Genomic DNA, 26,918 nt, shown 5'->3' on the forward strand with positions numbered 1-26,918 from the left:
TGCAGAGGCTGCGCGCAACGAGGAGGCGGTCCAGAAAAGATCGAGGCGGAAGCAGCGTCAACAGCAGCAACAACGGCCATCTGCCTTCACCTGTAACAAGTGTGGCAGGGATTGTCACTCCCGAGTCGGACTGCACAGCCATTCTCGGCGGTGCAGATAGACTCTCAAGAAGCTACGCCATCGTCTCTCGAGACGGACGGCTGCCGATGACGATGACGATGACATCTGAGACAAAAGTTCCTATCCCTAACGTATACAGATTTACAAATTAGAAAAAAATTAGTAAAGAAAAGCATGAACAATACATTTAAAACGGGTTTGGGCTAGAGGATGAACAGAGAGTTCACAGAAAGAGAAATGCAAATGAATCTTGACCATAAACCAAGGTGTTCACATTTGTATGTAAGAATAAAAAATTCAAACTAAAACTACATTAAATGTTCATTCCTTAATGTTAGATTAGCAATGGTCCATACTGAAGTCATAGTCTATTTGTGAGTCTGAGAAAACATGCACTTCCACACATTGCTGGTGTTGGTAAAGGAATGTTACAAAACTTCTGATGGAGAATTCCCCATAATCTATCAAAATCACATTGGTATTGAATTGAGGGATTTTGGAAAAGTAGCAGTGCAGGAAAGACCAGGAATCCATCTATTCACTGAGGCAACGATTACATTGGTAGAATCTTCCTGATGTAACTATCTTGGAACTCTGGTCTATTGAAGTCTTGAAACCTTCCTGGGGAAGTGTTGAACAGTAAATTGTGAAGATTTTCTGTCAATTACAGTTCTGAGCACAGTAGCAGTTACTCACACCCCACCACTCAGCCTCTTTGAAGGAAGCTGTATACATGTTCTTGGAGCTGCTTGCACCCTGTTTGTGGGAGCCAGGCCCTGACAAAAAGGACTCTGTGCTCCAAAAAGCAGAGGACTACATACACTCTGTTGAGTGTTTGCTGCTTCTGTTCACAGAGGTGCAGGCAACCATTGTTGTCACACCTTTCATGTTATAAGCTCCTCCTGCTAAGCTAAAGTGAATTCCATCTTTATTTTTCTCATTGTTTTTCCCTTTTGGAAGCTAGACGTTAAAGGCTAGGATATTCAAAAGCAACATTTTATAGGGGAGAGGTGGATAAGAAAGTCACCGTGCATAACTAGAGAAAGACACATGTTCAAAAGATGCTTGAAAAGACCTTAAGTTGACATCTGTAAACTTTGTTTACAATAAAAAAATAAATGCACAAAAAATAACATTAAACAGCATAACCTGAGGAAGTTGGAAAATCTGTTTTAGCTTTACCACATTCTTAGTTTCAAAACTTCAGTTTTCAAAAACACAAACAAACAAACAGGAAAGTATGGTCCATTCAAGGGTCAAATGAATTCATCCACAGAAACTGCTCCTGAAAAACACCTGCCAAATGACCTACTTAGGAAAGATTTTAAAACAATGATTTTTGAGGTGTTCGAAGAACTAAAGGAAATGTAGAGAAAGTCAAGAAACACAGTATTAACAAAATGGAAATATGAATAGACAGAAACTTAAAAAGAAAGTATAAAGAAATTCTGGAGCTAAAAAGTATAATAATTGAAATATAAATGCACTTGATAGACTCAAAGACAGATCTGAAGAGGTCAAAAAAAGACTCAATTAACTCAAAGACATGGCAATGATGATTACTGAGTCTGAGCAACAAAAGGAATGAAGAAAGACTGTACAAAAGTGAACATTGCCCAAAAGACTTTTGAAATGCCAACATATACCTTGTTGGACTTCCAGGAGGAGAACACAGAGAGAAAAAGGGAAAGAGAATATTTGAAGAAATAATGACTGAAATGTTACCAAATTTGATGAAAGACATAACTATAAATATCCAAGAAGCTCAATGAAATCCATGTCAGATGACTTCAAACAGACACATACCAAGACACATTATAACTAAATTCAGGAGACAAAAAAAAGAATCTTAAGGCAGCTAGAGAGAAATACACTCCCTTTCTCTCAATTCCCCATTTTCCATACCACCTTAGGTCTAAATTCATTCCCTTTGCAAACTTATTTTTAAGCTATTTCTGAAGAATCGTAAACTGCATTTTCTTTCCCAAAATATTGCCAACAATTCTATAATCTCTCAAAAAAAAATCTCAAATTATCTTTTACTTGTCTTTTAAGAAAACTAAATTACTATACAAGTAGCCAATTCTCAACCTAAGTAAATTCTACAAAGATTTGACAGGGTTGTTTTTTCATGTATTTTTATGACAGTACTTCGGAGTGTAATTCATGGTCTTCATGCATCCAAAAGACCTAGGTCCTATTCCCGACCTTCTGAATCAGAATCTCTGAAAAGGAAGGTCAGGAATGTTTATTTTGAAAAATCTCAAATCTAAAATTTGAGAATCACCCATTTAGGGAATATGTTCATAGCTGTAATTTAGACCCCCAAAAAAGGTACGAAAATTATGAACTGAATTTTTGCTAACAGTACAACCATTTTTCTGACTAGACAGGTTCAGATCACTATATTCCTTCTTACATTTCTCTGTATACTGTCCACATGATTCTTCCTTGCCTATGTCATTGTCATTTGCTCCAATGTGTTTCTTTTGTATAGTCCAACCTTCTCCTTAGCCGGAATCTTGTCCTTTCTTATTTGTACCACTGTTATAGCTTCCTAATCTTCTGATATTCCATTCACTTATAATCACTGAAATACATTTCTAAAATTCCACTTTAATCTCTCATTGTTCTAAACAAAATTTTACCTATTGTTTACTGTGGTCATCCCCAAAGTGGAATTAAGAGGTAAAAAAATCACATTTCTATTTTTTATTTAGTGGTGTAACTTATATACATTAAGATGCACAGATTAAGATCACTGTTTTTGAGCCATTTATAGTTATCACTTTTACTAAAACTTTAATTTTATTTAAAAATACTACAAAAATTGGCTAAAATAATTAATATTCAGTGACACTTGCTGTTTGTGGTGCATTTGTAGAAACACAGACGAGAAGTCTTGAGGGAAGTGAGGCAATTATACCATGTGGAAGGGGTGATAGCTGCTCTATCCCCTGTTTGCTTTCAGCATGTTGCAGTGGGTTTTGGTTTACATTTGGCAAGTTAAAGTGACCTGGATTTTGTAGTATTCACTTTCCACAAAACTAATACTCACAAAAGTGAGTAACTTGCTGGAAAATATTTCTTCAAATGAACCTGAGATTAAAGATAACACTAATGATGCATGCAAAAGTGAACACTAAGAAAGGGCAGGACACTCATTTTCCATTCTCTTAGTACAAGAGCTTAATCTGTCATGTTATTAGACCAAATCATGAAAATTCAAGCAGTCCTTAAATAAAGCCACACTGACAATTTTTAAACAATAAATAAAATTATTTGAAATGTGGATTTATATCTAATATAATAAATAATAAGTGCTCTATGCAGTTGCTGAGCATTAAAATATTAACACATAATAGTATAGTATACATATATAATTTTTAAATATTGGAGGGTTTACTCAAATGTATTTTTAACTCTTGGGATAAGGGATCAAAACTAATAACTTGAAGTAGATCAGAAATGGCAACAGATTTTTTGCTTCCCACCAAGGAAAAATCTGTTTTCCCTCTCTTTGAATATGAGCTAGATTTGTGCTTGCTTTGACCAGTAGATGGTAGTGGAAATGATTTCATTCCAGTCCCAAGACAAAGCGTTAAGAAGGCCGGTATGTTTCACTTTTATTCTCTTAGAAGGCAACAACCAATGCCGTGGAGAAGACTATTGAGTCAGGGGAAGCCAAATGGAGAGAAGGCGCGAGTAACCACTTTGGATGTCTCTCTGTTTAGTTCCCAGCTGAATACAAACATTAGAGTAAACTCAACTGCATGTAAATAAGGCAGAACTGATCAGCTGATCCTAATCAACCTACAGAAACATGACAAATAATAAATCTTTGCCATTTTAGGTCACTAATTCTTGGACTGGTTTATTGTATAGCAACAGACCACTAAAAGACTACCCACTGTTTCTACAGCTCCCCTTATAGTTTTCCAACTTATATTGTTTTTATGTTTTGGCAATTTTTGTTTCATTTCCATAGTTACTTGCCCAGACTTTATCATGGTTTTTCACTGACAGCCATATGTTAATGATTGGAGTGACAGCAAACCAAGTATTAAGGAAATCCTTCCCACAAACCCAGGCCCACAAACTTTTGGGTGATTACATGAGAAAGAAATAATTTTTTACTGTATTTGATTTATGTCACTGTGTTTTGGAGGCTCTTTGTAAAAGCATTTCAAAATTTACCTTTACAGATATATACCCTACCCATCTCATTACTGTCAATAACATATTCATCTTTGAATCGTCTATGCTCCCATTTTAGGGAAATCTATTTTTATCAGTTCCAACTTTTGTGGCTTACAATTCTGTACTATATGACCCTTATATGGGAAAAATTAAGAAGTTCGAAGTATTTGGAAATTAATAGTTCTTTGAAAGAATTTTCACAGGAAGCCATAAAATATGGATGATAGACATTCAGTAAATATGACCTGTACAGTTAAAAAAACATCTCTCAATAATTTGTGCCATAAAATACAACTTCTTTCATGCATAAGGGATAATAAAAAATAATCCACAATACTTCATTTTATTCACTAGTAATAAGTTCCTGGTCAAAGAGGAAAATAACCCAAAAATCAAAAAAAAAAAAAAAAACAGTTTCCAATCTGGTGGAGTTTATTTAAAGTTAATATCAAAATTCTAGAAACTAGAAAGACACAAGAAAATGCACCTAATAGACTATGTGCAAGGTTACTTAATGTTTGACAGAGAAGGAAAACTCTGACTCCAAAAAACCTCCGCTGCCTTGCGGCATACCTCTTCAGGGGAAAGGCTAAGGGAGTAAACCCCGACAGAAAATCCGGAGCCGGAGTCCCTAAGGCGGTTTGACGTTGTCGTCAACACCGGCAACTCCTGCGGCGCACCTGAAGCCAAGCTGTATTGACTCCGTCTTTCCCTTGGACACTTCAGCTGCGAAGAGAGGGGGGGTCTGCTGCATGGGCAACAGCAGACCCTCCATATCACCCTGCCCAGGCTCTGTAGCTTCAGCATCATCGCAAGATGTCGATTCAACACGGGAGGAGACAGATACGATGTCACTCCCGAGTCGGACTGCACAGCCATTCTCGGCGGTGCAGATAGACTCTTAAGAAGCTACACCATCGTCTCTCGAGACGGACGGCTGCCGCCGCCGACGACTTAATGTTTGAAAGGCCAGAATGTAGTAAAGAATGCAGTCATAATCTGTGTGTGTGTGTGTGTGTGTGTGCCCACTTCTATTCTTACCAGTCTTGTGTGACAGAAAGCATGCTTTATTTTTCTTCATAATGGTAATAACACCTACTAACATTATTTGAGCACTAACGTTTTCTAAATACTGTTACATATTTATATCTATTAGATCAAATCCTCCAAACCCCTTTACAGAAAGAATGTTTTTGATCAACTCCATTTTAAAGAGGAGCAATCTGAGGCAGAGAGGGTAGTAATTTGAATAAAATCACATGGTTGGCAAGTGTTAAAGTTAAGATATAAACATGGATAGTGAAAATCCAGAAGCTATGTTCTCAAACCCTATAATGCCCAGCCTTCTAGAAGTGCAAATGTTTCACTTAACACAGCTGTGAAAGCAAATTTAGTGTTAGAGGTTATGTCTACTCTTTAGGACTATCCACCATCCTAAAGTTAATGGTTGGAGGAACTTAACATCATTATGTCCCTTTTCTGCTTTAATCCCTGCACTCATTTTTCATTTTACTCAGAGTAAATGACAATGTAGGTCAATAGTATACAAAACTCTATATTATCTATCCCCTCTTATTTCGCACACCCTCTTTTTATTTCCCCCTCACTCAATGCTCTTCAGTGCCACTCACCTCCTTAATGTTTCTGAAACAAACCATGCAAGTTCAAGCTTTAATATCTGCCTGGAAACTCTTTTCTCATGCCTTCAATTTAGCTCAAATCTCAACTTATTAATGAGGCATAATACTGCAAGTTATTTTGCAACACCTTTTTGTACTTCCTGTTCCATTCAACCTCCTGCTCTGTTCTTTTCCATAGCCCTGACCACCTTCTATTTTTTATAATATGTATATTTTTTATTTGTGTATTATATTATTTATTGCCTGTCTCTGCTGCCAGAAAACCAGCTCCACAAAATGAGAAATCTGTCTTGTGCCATAGATTAGTTGCTCATTTATTGAAAGAAAGAATAAATTTAATTTTTAAAAGTTAAAAAAAATACTTAGGAATGTCAGTGGATACCAGCACACTCTGAGTACCATGCCTCCCCAAGACTATCTTTAAATTTCATCCTTCGGACTTTAAAATGCTGTATTATCTATCTAGATAATTTGTCTGACATTTTCTACTTGAAATTCCCAGTATTTCTGCTAAAACAACTCTTCCTAAATTTCTAAGTAAGTCTCTTAGGAATCCTTAGTACTCTCATCACATGATATGCAGCTCATACTTTATTTATAGTGCTTAAAACTATGTGTTTTAATTTATCTTTTGACATGTTTTTAGCCATATATTTTACACACATTAACTTAGAACATCTAACTCTCATATTCATATCTACAGCATCTAGCATAGTAATTGATGTACTCTCACACCTTAAATGAAAAATGCCTATTTCTCTTTATGCCAAGGTGCCCAGAGACTTAAAAGAGGTGTATGCTTATGTTCATAAGAGCTTTTAAAAAAATTTAATAGTCTAATATTAGTAACTGGCATATGATATATGTATACTGTAGTTCCAGAGACCAAAGGCTTGGAACAGAATTACTTGAGTTTATTTTACAGACAGCATTTTTAAGTAGATTATAGTATCATATTTGGAAACCTGTCTAATGTCTGCAGGTCGCTTTCTTATGTATGTGTGCATAAACATAGGTCAGATGCATGGTAATAGAAAGAGGTGAGGGTAATATTGAAATCCATTGAATAGTTATTTCCAAGCATACTTCAAAAACAACTCCTTTATTAAGAGATATATAGTCTGTCTCAGATGCATGTTTGAATCTAGAGACTCAAATTCCTGCAAAGCAGCAACATCCATATTTTAGCAAAAGCAATTTGAATGGGGAAAAAGCAGGTTGAGTAACATAATCAAGTTCTCATCATTTTTGCTTTTGGTATAATTAGCAGTATATGCACAAGGATGGATTAAAACAGCTTCTATGATATTTTTCAAGGAAAAATTAGCCAAGGTTATAATGTTTTATGTGCCCTTGGGCTAATTATAATCTTTTTTTCTTTCTCCCATATGACTGCAAATGCCCTTATTTAATTCACTCATATATTTTAAGAATTGTGTAACTGTAGCCACTAAAATAAAATATAAGCAGAGAAAACAGTGTAAGTTTTTCAATTTTTTTCTTAGAGAATTCTATATAAGGTCATATTGAAGAAACTATTGATATGTAGATTAAACTGTAATTTTTTTTTGCTTCTCCAATAGTTTTCCTATTTGTTTTTTTTTTACATATTTCATTGAAACTAATTCTGAGAAAGAAAATAAATGTCTTTAAATTTAGTTATACTTAAAAAATAACAATAATTTCTGAAAAAAAGTCTTTGTTATTAAAGGTGTTTACTCTGCTTTGAGATAACATCCCCCCCACCCCCGATTCCAGAGTGATAACTGGGAGTGTAACATGTTAGCAGATACAAACCAACAAGGATGGAGAAGAGGATGCCTGGCCTATCTGATGGCGGCTGAATGTCCCGGTCCTGATCAATGGCTTGTATTGGTGGAGTAACAATGATGGGGTTCAGTTCTTCCTGGAAAAAAAATAATGCAGAGCATTTAGTTCAGCTTTATTACTAATACCTCATGTAAAACTGACATTCAGATATTATACTTTGAAGAGCTAGATAACAACTGAGCCAGTAATTGAACTCATGTTTTATTTGTAATATAACACCTTAGGCAAGTTAATTTTGAACCTGAAGAGGAAGCAAGTTGTCCTCCAAGTCAGAATAAAAAGACATAATAGTTACATATATAGAAATTTACATCAGTAATTTATCTTAAAGGGAAAACAAGAGAGATATCAATACATTTTTAATTTTCTCTAGATAATTTTATTAAAAGAAATATAAAGCTATCAAATATTGTTTTTTACCTTTGACTTTAAATAAGATTTGTAAGAATACCTATATTCTTTTCTTCCTAATTCATGTTTTCAAGTTTCACATAAATTAACAATATTAAAATAAAAGCTTTAAAAATGGATGCTTTAATTCAATAGAAATCAGAATCCCATTATTGCAAATTTCACATAGTTAAGATTAATTACATATTATCCAGGTATGTAGTTTTAACTTATAATTGTCTGCAAGAAGATTCAGTTTAAAGTTTCAATACATTTCTGTAAGTCAGTGTTTCCTAACTGGATGATCAGAAGTATTCTGTTCTGCTATCAAGACTGGCAAACATTTTTCTATGACAGATCAAATAATAAATATTTTAGGATTTGTCAGTCTCTGTTGCATCTACTAAACTGGGCCATTGTAACAGAAGAGCAACAACTTTAATACAAATAAATATTACAAAAATTAGTAAATAATAATACAAGAATAAACTGTGTTTTGCTTACTCACAACTATAAACCTATGTTTGCCAACCCTGTGTTATTATTGTTATACATATATATTAATAAAAATATGTGAATGAGTTACTGAAATTGGAATAATTAAAGATTATCATTGAAGAACAATTTGGAGCTTGCATATATGTTAGCAGCTCTGTTGAAGTCATAATATCCAATGGGCTCTTAGTGGCCTAAATGCTATCTCTATCTTTCTAAAAATAAAGGGCTTCAGGTAAGGATAACTTACCAATATTCTATTTACTTCTTTAAATGTGGATTTAGAACCATGAAATATTAAATCAATATCAAAATTACTCAGTTAAGTCCAGATGACTACCATTCTTACACAATACTACGCTTTGCTAAACTATTTTCCCCACTACCTGTTTCTCTCCTGCTTTCTCTCAATTTCACTCTCTCCTTGTTTCTCTACCTATCTCCTACACATGCATACATACACCTGCACCTTCCCAACAGTCAGCTGACTTTCTGTGTAATACCTGTATTTCCCTGTAAATTGAAAAAAATCCAGTGCTCTTTAAAGTACATATGTTTGTAGGAGTTAAGTGTTGATCAGATCTTCCTAGTTGTTTCTCAAAGGAATCTGATTATATCAGCCAAAGTTAGTTTACAGCTGAGCTACATTACTTCTGATTCAACTAATTAAATATGCGGTAACTTTCCCAAATTTGTGGCCCTACTCACATCTTGAAAAAAATTACAAACCTCAGGGTTTTCTGCAATTCTATCCCACTTCCCATGATCAGGGAAATATAGTAAAGGCTCCTGGTTTAACTCCATCTTTTAAAAGTAATTTAATTATTTACAATTAAAAAAATAAGATTTGAGCTCTTCTGCTAGAGCTAAATGCAAAAAGATCTTGATACTTAGGGTATCCCTGCTCATCACCTCCACTCTGCTTATTTCTGTGGCCCTGCTAAATAACCAACACACAAGAGGTGCTAGTTTGGGTAATTATTTATGTAGTTTAAAACCCTATTTTTATATTATCTAAAGTTGTTGAAATGAACAATGGAGTTTTAAGCATATTCTTTAAAGTTATATAAACAATAAAAATTAAAAATAAAAGCAAATAACCAAGAAGGAAGAAGTGCTAAATTCCTCATTTTTTTATATATCTCATAGTGAGAACTGAAGAAATAAATAGAAACAAGTGTGCTATTTTAAATTATGTTGGTAATCATCAGAAGAAGTAAAAATGGAAATAGCAAACTGTAAATTTCTCAGGAGAATTTGTCTGGAAGTGAGGGTGGGTGGGATAAATTATGTTTATTTAAATCCACTCAGTCCTATTAGACTATGTAGTTCCCATGGCCTGTACTATTTTTAATATTATAAATAAATAAATAAAGTATTCTAGTGGGAACAAAATAAAATTTACCCTCTTGGTAAAGGATTCAGTAAGTTTCTGAAAAATTGGGAGCACCGTATTATCTTAATTTATTAGAACTCAACCTTTGTCTTGTCCTATAATATCAACAACTAATATAAAAATGTTTTCCTTATGCTACTATTTATAAGTTTTTCAGAAAACTTAGAATTCAGGGCAAAATGAATATACCCTCAAGTATGATTTCTAAGATTATTTGCCAAGCAGTTTGTGATCTTTGAATCTGGAGAATTTTTAACATTAGGAATGGAATACAGTCATAGACTACATAATGATGTTACAGTCAACAATGGACCTCATATAAGACAGTGGTCCCATAAGAATATAGAGAAGTTAAAAAGTCCTGTAGCCTAGTGATGTAGTAGCCCTATCATGTCATAGTGCAAAGTATTTCTGTTTGTGCCTTCTTAGTCTATCAATAGTAGTGCTATGGTCTAGAAATACCTGAGGAAACTCACCTGGGCTCATGGGTTTGCCCCTTTCAAAGCCAGTATTACCACTGGACTGACTCTTGAGTTTTTTATTATGATTACAAGACACATTTTTATTATTATTACCCTTCAGTGATAACCATTAGGAAACTTTGGAGAAAAAGTAGAGTTCATTACTCAAAAGCTGTATGGCATACAAGGCAAGACAATGGGGCTCACAGCGAGGCCCTGGGTAGAAAAAGTGCACCTGTGCTGGGACCTAGGGTTCTGCTTTTATTGGGGTTGATGGATGTGTTCACTCTTCATTGATGAATTTAGAACACAAGAATAAGAATTCAAAGTACAGAAAGAGAGAAAAACAAAACCAAGAAACCCAAAAGGTCAATTCTTGAAATCAACCAAGATTTCTAAAATAAAGGAGCTTCCGTGGGGGGAAGTGACCTGACTATCTAGTCATGTGACTGGCAAAGTATTTATTTGAGATGTCCACCTTTGACGTGCAGGCCCGAGCAATCAAAGCTTAAATCAGGCATTTGCAGTGCAGAAAAGAAAAGCCAGTTTTAAGGGCTTGCACTACAGTTACTCATATTTGTGGAGATGCTGGTGTAAACAAACCTACTGCACTAACGATGATATAAAGATATAGCACATACAATTACAGTAGTAGGCTACACCATCTAGATTTGTGAAAGTGTGCTCTATGATGTCCCCACAATAACAAAATAACCTAATGACACATTTCTCAGAACATATTCCCATTATTAAGTGGTGCACGGCTATACGTAACATTAAAGAATACTATATTTTGTTTAGGGTGATACTGTTAAATATTTAATATATTTTTCAATAAAGATAAGTAGCATTTATCTTAGAAAAGTGTATATATCATAAAAACATGCATTATTATTTGACCTTTTCCACTAAAATTTCTATAGTAGCACTGCATTGAAAGGGTATACACAAAAGCAAGAAAAGTCTAAAGGGAACCATTCCTTAAAGTAAGAAAGAATTGTAATCATTCACAATGTTTGGCAAATAGTACATATTTTATAACTTTTGTCAATTTGTATTATGTTAAAAGGATAAGACTCATACCATAAAATCTCACATATTCTGACCCAACATGAAACTGATTATGTATAAAATTATTTAGCCAGTGTAGGATAATTAAATCTTTAGAATGATCTGAGAAAGTTTCTGGGGGTTCCTACTAAAGGCTCTATAAAATGAAACCTTCCTTGTAACATTCCATCTAAACCATCCTATGAGCTAAGCCTGGTATTGGGTTAAGACCACAGCTCAGCCCGCTGGCAGAGACGGGACTCGACCAAGTGGCATTGGCGCTGAAGGACAGGAGACAGCGTGCTGCCGGGCAAGTGAGAACATAATTCTCCTTTATATTTTTCTCTAGTGGACGGTGGAGAGGGGAGGAAAGTTTGGGTGTGGTAGGCCGTTCTGGAGGAGGCCAGGCGCAGAGGCGCGCTCATCCACTCCCCAACCCTACCCTTGGGTCGCGGGGCGCGCATAGGGAAGTGCTCTCACTCACTGGCCCAGGTGCGTGGGGCCGTGAGTCCAGGCATCCCTCGGACACTCCCCAACGGACATAAGATCAGTGCCCCTACGGGCACAGGGAGGGCCCACTGAACAGGCAGAGAACTGTGCACAGACACCCCTAGACAGCTCCCGTGGGCGCAGGGCCCCAGGCCGGAAAGCAGACCACTAGCGCAGGCCCTGTTTGTGCCCACCCAGACGGGTGAGGGAAGGCGGGCGGCTGCAGCATGAGAACAGCGGGAGGAGGCGACCCACGGACGCTCGCTTCCACTGAGCACAAGTGTCCCCGGCCCTGCCCTAAGAGGCCAGAGACCAACTCCTGGTGCTCGGCTCAGTGGGACTGAGGGCACGGGGTGGCGCGCGAGCACGAAATCACCTCAGCCCGGGGTCAGGGGGCGCCAATCCCGGGGAAAGCTCTCGGGACGCCCACGAGTGCAGGGACCCGTGCAGGGATTCCTCGGCGCGAACGCGGAACTGCCACAGCCCAGCAACAGCAGGAGCCAATCCCGGTGAAAGCTCTCGGGCCGCCCGCAAGTGCAGGGACGCGGGCAGGGATTCCTCGGCGCGAACGCGGAACTGCCGCAGCCCAGCGACAGCAGGAGCCAATCCCGGGGAAAGCGCTCGGCTGCCCGCACGGGCAGGGTCGCGCGCAGGGACACCTCGGCGCGAACGGGGAACCGCCGCGGCCCGGCAGCAGTGGACTCCAACCGCGGGGCAAACTCTTGGGCCGCCCGAGCGCGCAGGGGCTCGCGCGCAAAGGCTCGAGCGCAAGGGCACCTCAACTGGCTCCAGCAGGCAGCAAGGGAGCGCGCCGTGCCGGCAACCGCGGGCGCGCACCATAGCGGCAACTGGGGGTGCACACCAGTCCTGCAAAAAACAAGAACCTCTGACCTGCCACACTAGACCAGCTGTGGACCCAGAAAAAGAAGGCAACACACCAAGGCTAAAACGGAGTAAAAACGTCGCTTTTTTTAAATTTTTTTTTTCCAAATTTTTTCTCCCAAATTTTTTCTCCCTTGTTCTTTCTTTCTTCTTAATCATTTCTTTTCTTTCCTTCTTTCTTTATTCTTTTCCTGGGGTTTTTTTGGGGGGGTTTTGGGGGGTATATATATATTTTTTTTTCAATTTTTTTTCTCTCTCTTTTTTCTTTCTTTCTTTCTTCTTTATTCTTTCTTTTCTATCTTTATTTGTTCCTTTCTTTCTTACCTTTTGGGGTTTTTTGGGGGGGTTGTGGTAAATTTTTTATTTTCTTCTCTTTCTCTCTTTCTTCTTTTCTTCTATTTTCTTGGGGATTTTTTGGGGGAGTGTTTTTCCTTCACCTCTTCCAATAATAACAAACTTTATCACTAACGTGTTGCATATAACCTCTCCTTCTCATCCTTTCTCTTTAATCGTTGTTTATTCATTTGTGTGTCTAGCTTAGCCCCCCTATAACTCTAAATAATATAATATAATTACTATATAAACCCAAATACAATACAATCCCACTTTCTTACTATATTATGTATTTTTTTATCCTTTTCTTCTATTTTTATTAACATACAATGTAAATATTACTAACTGGCTTGCACAGTCTCAAATATTACTAATCTATCACCCCCTCTATCAAAAATTATATTTTTCCTCCCCAAAAACAACTCTTATCTATTCTTCTTATAGTATAAAAGCTCAAATCTCTTTACATTTATATTAATATGGGCTAGTTGGCTAACGATAGCAGGATAGACTGGGGGATACTTTTTGAGGGTGTGGGTCTCCTGCCTGGGCTGTGTGTTTATGTCTTTAACAGCATATCCACAAAAGAACTCAAGACAAAGTGGATAGAGTGATTCTCAACCAACTAGCCAGAAGGAAGATCCTATAAAAGAACATCTGAAATAGAACCAAACAGCATAAACAAACGACATAAAGGGTAACTCAAGACCATCAGGCTCAGGATATCAAAGAGACTGCACCACTGAAACTCCCAGACCTTCGATAAAGAATATTACACCACAAAGGAGGGAAGTCAAAGCAGACTACCCCCCCAATAAATAAATAAATAAATAAATAAATAAATAAATAAATAAAAAAAGAATCCAACATGGTAAGACGCAAAAATAACCCCTCAATGAAAAGAAAAGAGGAATCCTCAGAAAGAGAGATAGACGAAATAGACATAGCCCAAATGTCAGACATGGAATTCAAAACAATGGTGGTAAAGAAGCTCAATATACTCGACATCCTTAAAATCAACTATGACAACCTTCAAGGAAGTTACCAACAGCTCCAAGAAAATTACAGGGAACTTGCAGAGAACTACACCAGCATAAAAAAAGACATAGAAATTGTTAACAAGAACCAGGAAGAACTTAAGAATACAATCTCTGAACTGAAAAACACAGTAGAATCAGTCAAAAGCAGACTAAATGAAGCAGAGGATCGGATTAGTGAGTTAGAAGATAATGTAGAGAAAAACTCCCAGACAATACAGCAAAATGAAAAACGATTGAAAAAATATGAACAAGATGTAAGGGAATTACAGGATAGCATTAGGAAAAATAATTTAAGGATCATCGGAATACGAGAAGAAGAAGTAAAGGAACATGGAATTGAAAATCTGATAGGAGAAATAGTGACAGAAAATTTTCCGAACCTGATGAGAGAAAAAGCTATGCAAGTCCAAAAAGCAATGAGAGTTCCAATCAAGAGGAACCCCCAAAAACCCACTCCAAGGCACATCACAGTTAAAATGGCAACATTCCAAGACAAAGAGAGAATCCTAAAAGCAGCAAGAGAAAAGCAGCAAATAAGATACAAGGGAGCTCCAATAAGGCTATCAACTGATTTCTCAACAGAAACATTACAAGCCAGAAGGGAATGGTCAAAAATATTTCAAGCAATGAAAAACAAAGGCCTACAACCAAGAATACTCTACCCAGCAAGACTCTCATTCAAAATAGAAGGTGAAATAAGGAGTTTCTCAGACAAAGGAAGACTGAAAGAATACATCTCCACCAAACCAGCATTGCAAGAGATGCTAAAGGGAGTGTTCTAAGAAAAAAGAAGGAAAAAACAAGAGAGGAGAGGAACAGAGGTACAAAGGGAAATGAATAAATACACGTCAATAATAACCTTAAATGTAAATGGATTAAATGCTCCAATTAAAAGACATAGGGTAACGGAATGGATAAGAAAACAGGATCCACATATTTGCTGTCTACAAGAAACACACCTGAAAACAAAAGATTTACACAGACTGAAAGTAAAGGGATATAAAAAAATATTCCAAGCAAACGGACCGGAAAAAAAAGCCGGGGTAGCAGTTCTCATATCAGACAAAATGGATTTCAAAGCAAGGACAATAAAAAGAGACAAAGAAGGATGTTTCATAATACTTAAAGGAACAATCCATCAAGAAGATATGACTTTGATAAACATATATGCACCCAACATAGGAGCACCCAAATACATAAAGCAAATACTAGAAGACCACAAAAAGGATATCAACAACAACACACTCATAGTAGGGGACTTCAGCACTCCATTATCAACAATAGACAGATCATCAAAGCAAAGAAACACCAAGGATATACAGGCATTGAACAACACACTAAACCACATGGATCTAACTGACATATATAGAACTTTTCACCCCAAAGAAGCAAAATATACATTCTTTTCAAGTGCACATGGGACATTTTCAAAGATAGACCACATGATAGGTCACAAAACAAGCCTCAACAAATTCAAGAAAATTGAAATCATATCAAGCATCTTTTCAGATCACAATGCCTTGAAACTAGAAATCAACCTCAGAAAAAAAAATCAAAGACACCCAAACTCATGTAGATTGAATAACATGCTATTAAATAATGAATGGGTTAACAATGACATCAAAGAAGAAATCAAGAAGTTTCTAGAAACTAATGATAATGAGCACACAACAACCCAAAACCTGTGGGACACAGCAAAAGCAGTCCTGAGAGGGAAGTTTATAGCAATACAGGCATATCTGAAAAGGCTAGAAGAATCTCAAATAAAAAACCTAACCACAATGCTACAAGAACTAGAACAACAACAACAAACAAAGCCTAGGGCAAGAAGAAGGAATGAAATCATCAAGATCAGAGCAGAACTAAATGACATAGAGACTAAACAAACAATCCAAAAGATCAACAAAACTAGGAGCTGGTTCTTTGAAAAAATCAACAAAATCGACAAGCCTCTAGCCAGTCTAATCAAGAAAAAAAGAGAGAAGACACAAATAAACAAAATCAGAAATGAAAGAGGAGAAATCACGACTGATACCTCAGAAATACAAATGATAGTTAGAAATTACTTCAGACAACTGTATGACAAGAAATTTGACAATCTAGAAGAAATGGACAAATTTCTAGAAACATACAACCTTCCAAAACTGAATCAAGAAGAAGTGGAAAGTCTCAACAGACCAATAACAAAGAAGGAAATTGAAACAGTAATCCAAAATCTCCCGGCACACAAAAGCCCTGGACCGGATGGCTTCACAGGCGAATTCTACAAAACATTCAGGGAAGAACTAACTCCTATCCTCCTCAAACTGTTCCAAAAAATCCAAGAAGAGGGGAAAATCCCAAACTCTTTCTATGACGCCAGTATTATCCTAATCCCCAAACCAGGTCAAGACACAACAAAGAAAGAAAACTACAGGCCAATATCACTGATGAACATCGATGCTAAAATCCTCAATAAAATATTGGCAAACAGGATCCAGCAATACATCAAAAAGATCATACATCATGATCAAGTGGGCTTCATTCCTGGGATGCAAGAATGGTTTAATATTCGCAAATCAATAAATATAATACATCACCTAAACAGAATGAAAGACAAAAATCACATGATCATTTCAATAGATGCAGAAAAAGCATTTGATAAAGTACAACACCCATTTATGATGAAAACACTCAACAAAATGGGAATAAAGGGAGCATATCTTAACATAATTAAGGCTATATATGAGAAGCCTGAGGCCAACATCATACTCAATGGACAAAAACTGAAAGCATTCCCCCTGAACTCAGGAACTAGACAAGGTTGTCCACTCTCTCCACTCCTTTTCAACATAGTGTTGGAAGTCCTAGCCACAGCAATCAGACAAGAAAAAGAAATAAAAGGCATCCAAATTGGGAAAGAGGAAGTAAAACTTTCATTATATGCAGATGACATGATAGTATACCTAGAAAATCCTATAAACTCCACTAAAAGACTACTAGATATAATAAGTGAATTTGGCAAAATCGCAGGGTACAAAATAAATATACAGAAATCTAAGGCATTTCTGTACACCAACAATAAAATAGCAGAGACAGAGACAAAAAAGAAAATAACATTTACTATAGCAACAAGAAAAATAAAGTACCTAGGAGTAAACTTAACCAAAGAGATAAAAGACCTGTATTCTGAAAATTACATAACATTGAAGAAAGAAATTAAGGAAGAAACAAATAAATGGAAGCAAATACCATGTTCTTGGATGGGAAGAATCAACATCATCAAAATGGCCATACTACCCAAAGCAATTTACAGATTCAATGCGATCCCTATTAAAATACCAATGACATATTTCACAGACCTAGAACAAATACTCCATAAATTCATATGGAACCAAAAAAGACCCCGAATAGCAAAAGCAATCTTGAGACAGAAGAACACAGCAGGAGGAATCACAACACCAGATATCAAACAATACTACAAAGCCACTGTGATCAAAACAGTCTGGTACTGGCATAAGAACAGACATATAGATCAGTGGAACAGAATAGAGTCCAGAAATAAACCCAGGCCTCTATGGTCAACTAATCTTTGATAAAGGAGGAAGGAACATAAAATGGAGTGAGAAGAGTCTCTTTAACAAATGGTGCTGGGAGAACTGGATAGGGACCTGCAAAAAAATGAAACTAGACCACCAACTTACACCACACACAAGAATAAACTCAAGATGGATCAAAGACTTAAATGTAAGTCGTGACACCATAAAAGTCCTAGAGGAAAACATAGGCAAGAAAATATCAGATATCTCACGTAACAATCTCTTCACGGAAACATCTCCTAAAGCAAGAGAAATAAAGGAAAAAATAAATAAATGGGATTACATCAAACTGAAGAGTTTCTGCTCAGCAAAAGAAAACATCAGCAAGATGAAAAGGAAACCAACCATATGGGAAAACATATTTGCCAATGACATCACAGACAGGGGACTGATTTCCAAAATATATAAAGAGCTGATACGACTCAACATCAAGAAAACAAACAACCCAATTAAAAAATGGGCAAGGGACCTGAACAAACACTTCTCCGAAGAGGACATACAGAAGGTCCATAGACACATGAAAAAATGCTCAACATCATTAGCCATCAGGGAGATGCAAATAAAAACCACGATGAGATACCATTTTACACCAGTCAGAATGGCCATCATCAACAAATCAACAAACAACAAGTGCTGGTGAGGATGTGGAGAAACGGGAACCCTACTGCACTGTTGGTGGGAATGCAGACTGGTGCAGCCACTATGGAGAACAGTATGGAATTACCTCAAAAGATTAAAAATGGAACTGCCTTTTGAACTAGCGACTCCACTACTAGGATTATACCCGAAGAATCTTGAAACACCAGTTCAAAAGAACTTATGCACTCCTATGTTCATTGCAGCACTGTTTATAATAGCTAAGTGCTGGAAACAACCTAAGTGCCCATCTGTAGATGAGTGGATCAAAAAACTGTGGTACATTTACACAATGGAATACTATGCAGCAGAAAGAAAGAAGGAACTCCTGCCATTTGCAACAACATGGATGGAACTAGAGAGAATTATGCTTAGTGAAATCAGCCAGGCAAAGAAAGAAAAATACCATATGATATCACCTAATACAGGAAACTAAAGAACAACACAAACAAAGGAACTAAATAGAACAAAGAGCAGAATAGCAGTAAATAGGGGGGAGGGGAGAGGGAGAGAAGGGGGATAAGTAAGGGAAGGGTTTAGTCAAAGAACGTATATAAAAGACTCATGGACATGGACAACGGGGAGGGATATGATTGCGGGAGAGGGGGTGGGTTGGGTGGGGGAGAGAAATTAGGGGAAAAGGGGACAACTGTAATTGAAAAACCAAAATAAAAAAAAAATAAAAAAAAAAGACCACAGCTCACTTACTGTGAAAGGATCATTGTAATTATGTATTAGTTGTGTAGTTGATCATGTGTGCATAAATATGTGTCTGTATATCAGTGAATTATTGGTGAATTAGAAGACTTCAAAAAATGAAAGAAAGAAAGAAAGAAAGAAAGAAAGAAAGAAAGAAAGAAGGAAAGAAGGAAGGAAAGAAGGAAGGAAGGAAGGAAGGAAGGAAGGAAGGAAGGAAGGACGGAAGTGAAGGAAGGAAAGAAGGAAGGAAGGAAGGAAAGAAAAAGAAAGAAAAGAAAGAAAGAAAGAAAGAAGAAAGAAAGAAAGAAAGAAAGAAAGAAAGAAAGAAAGAAAGAAAGAAGGAAAGAAGGAAGGAAAGAAGGAAGGAAGGAAGGAAGGAAGGAAGGAAGGAAGGAAGGAAGGAAGGAAGTGAAGGAAGGAAAGAAGGAAGGAAGGAAGGAAAGAAAAAGAAAGAAAAGAAAGAAAGAAAGAAAGAAAGAAAGAAAGAAAGAAAGGGAGAAAGGGAGAAAGAAAGAAAGGGAGAAAGAAGGGAAGAAACAAAGAAAGGAAAGGGAAAGAAAGGAAAGCAAAAAAAGAAAGAAGGAGGGAGGAAAGAAGGAAGGATGGAAGGAGAAAAGAAAGGAAGAAGAAAGAAAGGTTCATTCTGGTAAGAGATCACTACTCTTCAAGTAGACTTTATTTTATGAGGTGGGGAGGGCCCCCCAAAACTGGAATTATTTTCTGGAAGGCAGGCCCCTTGTGCTACAGGCTTCCTCAACTAGGTGAGTGTTCTATGAACCCATCTGTGTCAGTGTACCAGCTGGCATTGTAGTGGGAGGCTGCATTTGGCTTTAGTGAATTTTTGAAGACAACACGTTTACCTGTTTCATGATGGGTGATTTAGGAGCACACTGGCCCACACTGCACTGAGTGTTTAGCAATTTTTTATTAAAAATGGCTTTACCCCCATGCCCCACCCTCCCTGTTCACCTGATCTTGCCCCAACCAACTTTTTTGTCTGTTTGTTTGTTTCACCCCGAGTGACCTTTATTATTTCCCTGGATGAAAAAAGCCTCAAAGGGAAATGTTTTGCTGATGTGGAAGAGTTGAAACAAAAAATGGCAGAAGCTCTAAAAGGCAACAAAATCAATGAGTCCAAAAACTGTTTTCAGCAGTGGAAAAAAATGTCTTGCTAGATGTATTGTATCAAATGGAGGGTACTTTGAAAGTGACTGATGTTTAAACGTGTAAGAATAAATACACACATTTTATAAGTAAATTCCAGTTTTTTGGGGGGGTCACCCCTCATACCTACTACTAAGAAAATAGTCCAGTAGTGGCTACTACCAGAACAACATCCACAATAAATGTGAAAAGGCAAGCAACTCAGAAATGTATTTCTTTTGAGGAACATACTCTCTTCAAGTGGGTAGAAATCACTGCTCCTTATTCCTCTCCTGTTCCCCTCATTTCACTTAGCTTCTAATTTTACTGTTTGGATTATAGAAGAACAATATGCTGAATAAATAAGAAACTTACCTGTGGATCAAATGTACTTGGGTATCCTTAAGGGAAAGATAAAAATGTTCCTCTATCACTGTATAATTGCCATAATTACCTCTTTACCTAAAGTTTTATTGGCCTGTGGGCAAAAACTATATTAACTCTGTTTACAACCTGCAGCCTAGTGCCCGACAGTTTTCAACGTATTTTCTTAAGTTGAATTCCAGGAGACATATAAAAAAGCCCACCGAAACACTAAATTTCTTCAGTACCTTTCCTCTAAAGCAAATATGCTTTCTTTGTAGTCTCCTTTATCTTCGAGATAAAGTCATGTCTCCTGAATTCTGTTCAAGCTAACAGGTGCACTTTAAAAGTGCATAGGATAGCAGACTTGCATTCCACTGCTGTTTGAATTAACAGAGTTAAATGTCCTGACGTATTTAGTAATGGTGATTTATCCCGAAATGAATTTGGTCCATATTAAGAGATTCCTATTGTGAAGATAATCATAGAAACTATTAGTAAGTAACAAAAATAATGTCTCCATTAGAAGTACTGTGGGATTCAATTCCATTAGATGTACATGCTTCACATCCAGTAACCCCCTGGCTGGTTTGGCTCAGTGGATTGAGCGTCGGCCTGCGAGCTAAGTGTCGCTGGTTCGATCTTCCAGTCAGGGCACATCAGAGAAGGAAAACTCTGACTCCAAAAAACCTCCGCTGCCTTGCGGCATACCTCTTCAGGGGAAAGGCTAGGGGAGTAAACCCCGACAGAAAATCCGGAGCCGGAGTCCCTAAGGCGGTTTGACGTTGTAGTCATCACCGGCAACTCCTGCGGCGCACCTGAAGCCAAGCTGTATTGACTCCGTCTTTCCCTTGGACACTTCAGCTGCGAAGAGAGGGGGGGTCTGCTGCATGGGCAACAGCAGACCCTCCATATCACCCCGCCCAGGCTCTGTAGCTTCAGCTTCACTGGAGAGGACACTCCAGCGTCATCACAAGATGTCGATTCAACAAGGGAGGAGACAGATACCGTGTCACTCCCGAGTCGGACTGCACAGCCATTCTCGGCGATGCAGATAGACTCTTAAGAAGCTACACTATCGTCTCTCGAGACGGATGGCTGCCGACATCCAGTAAGTTTTCTAGAGAGGAGTCTTTTGTTTTGAATTGATCTAAGATAATATTTTCACATTCAACTGTCAAATTCGTCTGAGAAGATAACAGTAGACAGAGTTTTGAAGTGAGCAAAGTTATTTACTCCTTCTACAACCTCACTAACAGATTAAAATTGAGTTTCAGTTCAACTTATTTTATATTTACATAATGAATACAAATGTATTAACAAGTAATCACAAAAGAAGATTAAGAAAAATGTAATTTTAAGGAAGTTCCAACTCTGTTATTTTAGGTGTTCCAATGATTACCTTGCATACAAGATACATTCAAGGGAAACCCTCAGATTTCAGAAGTAAGATATTTTCATAATTTTACCTAGCATCAGACAAAAATGTGCCATGGTCTATATGGAACTATAGGATTTGGCTTATGATATCACCCCTAAAATTAAGAGTGCATAATTCATGTGGTTCTTAAATTTGTATTATGTATGAATAGGCTGTATTTTTTTAATTTAGCCAATTTTTATATCTTAAAATTTTTTCTTCATAAGTGAGGTCTAATATCTATTGTTTATCACACAATTCACTGGGGCAGTGAATCTTAAAAATAACAACCTATAGTTAATATTTAGTGTATTTAATTAGTAAAGCATTCAGCCTTGGTTGAAATACAGAAAACTGAAGTACTGTCTCAATTCTAAATATCCTTGACTTAGTATTTGCATGATATGTTATATGAGCAACATACACGTAACATTACACTGAACCTGCTAAAATGTTTTAAATAATATGATAAGTCTCATAAACATTCCAGGAGACTGAGTTTGGTGAACTCCTGTATCTTACAACAAAATATGCCAAACTTACTAATAAGTAGCAATGAAAATTTCCAAAAAACTAATTAATCCCTCAGAGCTTGAATAAATAATTTTTAAAGTTAAGTTAATAATACCTACATTTCAGACTTCCGGCCAAGATGGAGGCTTAGACGGACATGCTTGGCCTCCCTCTACAACTAGAGAGGAATACAACTACTTCAAAACAAAAGATAACTAGAAATTCCAGAAAATAAAACTACACGGAAGCCCAACGTATGAAGTTATAAACCAGCGGTGCCCTTTGGGCAGGTAAGGGGAGCGAAAGGGGGTGGTGCTGTTTGCAGTAACACCAGGGACAGTGGCAGGGAGAACAATCCCAGCGGCAGGGAGGACAATCCCGGCTGCAGTCGAACCCCAGTGGCTCGCGACCCCAACGCTGGGGAAAGCAGCCACCACATCGCCTTGAACAGTGAGGCCCAGGGGGGCGGGAGGACGGATCCCGGTCTCCTAGCGGAATAACTGTGTGAATCCATCTTGGACCCCCGCCCCCACACAAACCACCACAGGGCTGCGAAACAGGTTGAAATAGGTTGCGGATCGCCACTGGTCGCTGGGCAGTGACGACAAAGCGCCACAGCGCGGCGAGAAAGGTTGTGGATCGCCGCCAGTTGCTGGGTTGTGACGAGTACACAGGCACTGCCCCCGACAGCCGGCCCAGGAAAACAAAACGCATCTGTCAAAATGAGGCAGACAACTATAGAAATCCCGGTAGCACAGCTCACCAGGCAACAGATGAAGAATCTGACAGATGAACAGATAAGAAACCTGTCAGAGGCTCAGTTCAGGGCCATTGTTATCAGGTGGCTTACAGAATTCACAAAAGATTTGGAAAAAGATGAGAAAGAATCAAAAAACACTCATACTGAAAGGAACAAAACCACATACGAGACAGATGGTGAGGAAATAAAATCCAGAGTTCAAATCAACAAACCAGAACACAAACAAGGAACAAACAGTCAACCAGTGCAGAGAGAAAAAACGGGAAGCAAGGATGAGAGGATCAGAAACCTCTGGGACAGCTATAAAAGGCCCAACATAAGAATCATTGGTTTGCCAGAGGGTGAACTAGAAATTGAAAAATTAAGTGAAAATATAATAAAGCAGAACTTCCCAAACTTGTGGAAGGAAATAGACTTACAGGTCCAGGAAGCACAGAGAATTCCAAAAAAACTGGACACAGGGAGAACCACTCCAAGATACATTATAATCAAAATGTCAAAAGTTAAAGATAAAGAGAGAATCTTAAAAGCAGCAAGAGAGAAGAAAAGAATCATGTACAAAGGGGTCCCAATTAGACTATCAGCTGACTTCTCAAGGGAGACCCTGCAGGCAAGAAGGGACTGGCAAGAAATATTCAAAGTAATGAAAATCCAAAACCTACAACCACGAATACTCTATCCAGCGAAATTGTCATTTAGAATAGAAGGGCAGAGAAAGTGTTTCCAGGACAAAATAAGACTGAAAGAGTTCATTAGATCCAAACCACTGTTATATGAGATGTTAAAGGGACTGGTTTAGAAAAAGGAGGATCAAACCTATGAACACTAAAATGAAAACTGCATCACAAGAAACAGCAACAGAAGCTAGGGAATTGAAGCAAAGGCAAACTAAACAGGCAACGAGAGTGGAAAAAGAACTATAGGTATGGGAAACATACTGGGGGGAGGTCAGCAGGGAGGGGGAAGGGGGAGAGGGAGGGAGATGATATAGGAATTAAGGATCATGGTAGGAGGGAATGGAATAGACAGAGAGAGGTTGAGAAGAACTATATGCACAACCAATGGACATGGTCTAAAAGGGGAGGACAACTGGAGGGAGGGGGGCCACCGGGTGGAGGGGAGAAGAGGGAAGGAAAATTGGGTCAAATGTAACATTATAATCAATAAAACATATTAAAAAAATAAATACAAAAAAATAATAATAATACCTACATTTCATAATTAGTGAGATTATCATTAAAGAATGCATGTAAACAAAACAGTGACATACTTACTATATGAAAATTATTAAAGTTAGTATTAAAATTAATTTTATTGTTTTATTATGTAATATTATGAAAATGAATTCTAAGTAATAAGCAGAGAAAGATGAAAAACTATTTGTTTCAAGCCGAAATCTTATATGAGACCAAATATTGCATTTTTCTGAAAACATAATACTGTCATGAAATGCAAAGATTTTATGTAAAATTGCATAATTGATCAAATGTTTGAGAGCATGAAGGGGGACTATATCATTATCATTTAAGAATAAATCAAGATTCAGATATAAAAACTGCAAAGCAAATTACTTAATGATTGTACTTAAACATAATTTCAAGACAGTGTATCAGGGAGTTGAATATTTACTTTATTAAAGGAAGCTTCAGTGAATTTACTTTTTATAGATTCATAAAAATTACAGTTTTGTATCCAGTTTTTTAAATCATTTCCTACTGTTTTGATTATAGAAATTGTGTGAAAACTGCTTAATTTATTGGGAGGCAGATGAGCTATATAAATCATTAAGCATTTGTTTGATCAGATCACAGTCATGATCTCAGACTCAAAGTATATGTGTATGTTAATTTAGAAAAATGTTTATAAAAATGTCTATCAAATATTTAGAGAGCCTATATAGAAAACTCACATCTCAAGTATTTTAAGTGAATTAATCAAAATGCCAAGAACCCAAGATATTCAGGCATGTGCAGTTTGAATAAAGTAAATTTTGACCCTTGAATCAAAGATGTGATTGGTAAAGATAAAGGATATGATTACATTTGATAGAGGCTGGATAAGGGCATTACAAAAATAATGACAGATAAATAAGTAGATAAACATAATTTATCAATACTTTGAGGAGAATATTTAAAGTGCTTTAAAAACAATGCAGCTTATATTGATATAGTTGGCAATGGAAAACTTATAAGGTAATAGCAAAAATATTTTTAGTCTTTCTGATGAAAAAGAATTCTAGAATATCTTGTAAGTAACAGAAATGCCAAGTAAGATATTTAAAGTTCTTCAACCCAGTGATAACCATTATTAATATTTAAGGTTAGTGTTTATCATTTCTCTGTATTATCTGGCTATTTACTTGGGGTATTTTATCATTTGCATATATAAATTTTATTGATTATATCATAACCACTGTTGCAAGCTAATAAATGTGCTTTAAAAAACACAATTTGCAATAATGTGCAACTTCACTACTGTTTTAAATAGGCTCAATAGTTAAACATACATGTCAATATTGAGGGTGATATATTTTTAGAGTATTGCTAAATAAGTAAAAGGTTTAATTTTGCATTTCTTTGGTTGTTAGCATTATTCATTTGATATATTTACCTATGCCCCTTCTGTTCATTTACTTTTCATATTTTCTTTTTTAATTTTTGCATTTTAAAAGTCCGTTTCCCTGGCATATGTGCATAGCACAAAAATCAACACTTTGTCATCGCTATTACAAATATTTTCATTCTGCTGTTTCCCTTTTAATGTCATTTGTGTTTGACAGCTAGGAACTTGGTATTTCTTTGTACTCAAATAAACCCTTTTTTCACTTTTTGATATCTGCCTAGTCTTTCATTATCTGAAATCTATATATATGCTGAATTATATTAAGCTTTCAAGTATTATGTTTTCAACATTAAAATTTAATGTTTTACACTCTATCAAGACAATTGAAGAGTAAAGACTTTATATTCTCTAAACTGTGGCTGGAACTTTAATCTTTTGTTTTTAACATAAGTAAAACTAGTTTAAAAAGTCTTTGCTGTCCCTTTCTCTGTCTTTAATGTATATCTGCAAAAAATTTGATTGCCTTTAAAAACCTGATGATGCTATATTTCCATCATATTTTATTAAACTGTTTCTAAAATCTTAACTGTTTTATACTTACAATGATATGTTTTTTTATTTTATTGAATTTATTTGGATGACATTGTATATAGGTTTCAGGTGTACAATTCTATAATACATCATCTGTATATTGTATTGTGTGTGCACCACCCAAAGTCAAGTCTCCTTCTATCATCATTTATTGCCCGTGTAACAGTATCCTTATCTGGTTTTGGAATTAGGATAATAATTCTGGGCTCATAAAATGATCTTGCAAATCTTCCCTTCTCTTGAACTTTTTGCAATTGTTTGAGATGGATAAGTATTAATTCTTCTTTGAATGTTTTAACATTTAAATTGAAGTTTTCTCTATAATAT

General features: G+C 36.7%; 1 protein-coding gene across 11 annotated transcripts in view; it reads right to left on the bottom strand.

Moving 5' to 3' along the window:
- The window catches only part of PCDH15 (protocadherin related 15), a 686,961-nt gene that overhangs the window by 334,944 nt on the left and 325,099 nt on the right, over nt 1-26,918 (bottom strand). For all 11 annotated transcript variants that reach the window (XM_090279288.1, XM_090279289.1, XM_090279283.1 and 8 more), the window contains one exon: nt 7,758-7,866. In XM_090279288.1, coding sequence (XP_090135414.1) covers nt 7,758-7,866 — 109 coding nt within the window. The remainder of the gene's footprint in view (nt 1-7,757; nt 7,867-26,918) is intronic.

Source organism: Furipterus horrens, unplaced genomic scaffold, assembly GCF_987537825.1.
Source record: "Furipterus horrens unplaced genomic scaffold, mFurHor1.1.pri manual_scaffold_5, whole genome shotgun sequence".
Taxonomy (NCBI): domain Eukaryota; kingdom Metazoa; phylum Chordata; class Mammalia; order Chiroptera; family Furipteridae; genus Furipterus; species Furipterus horrens.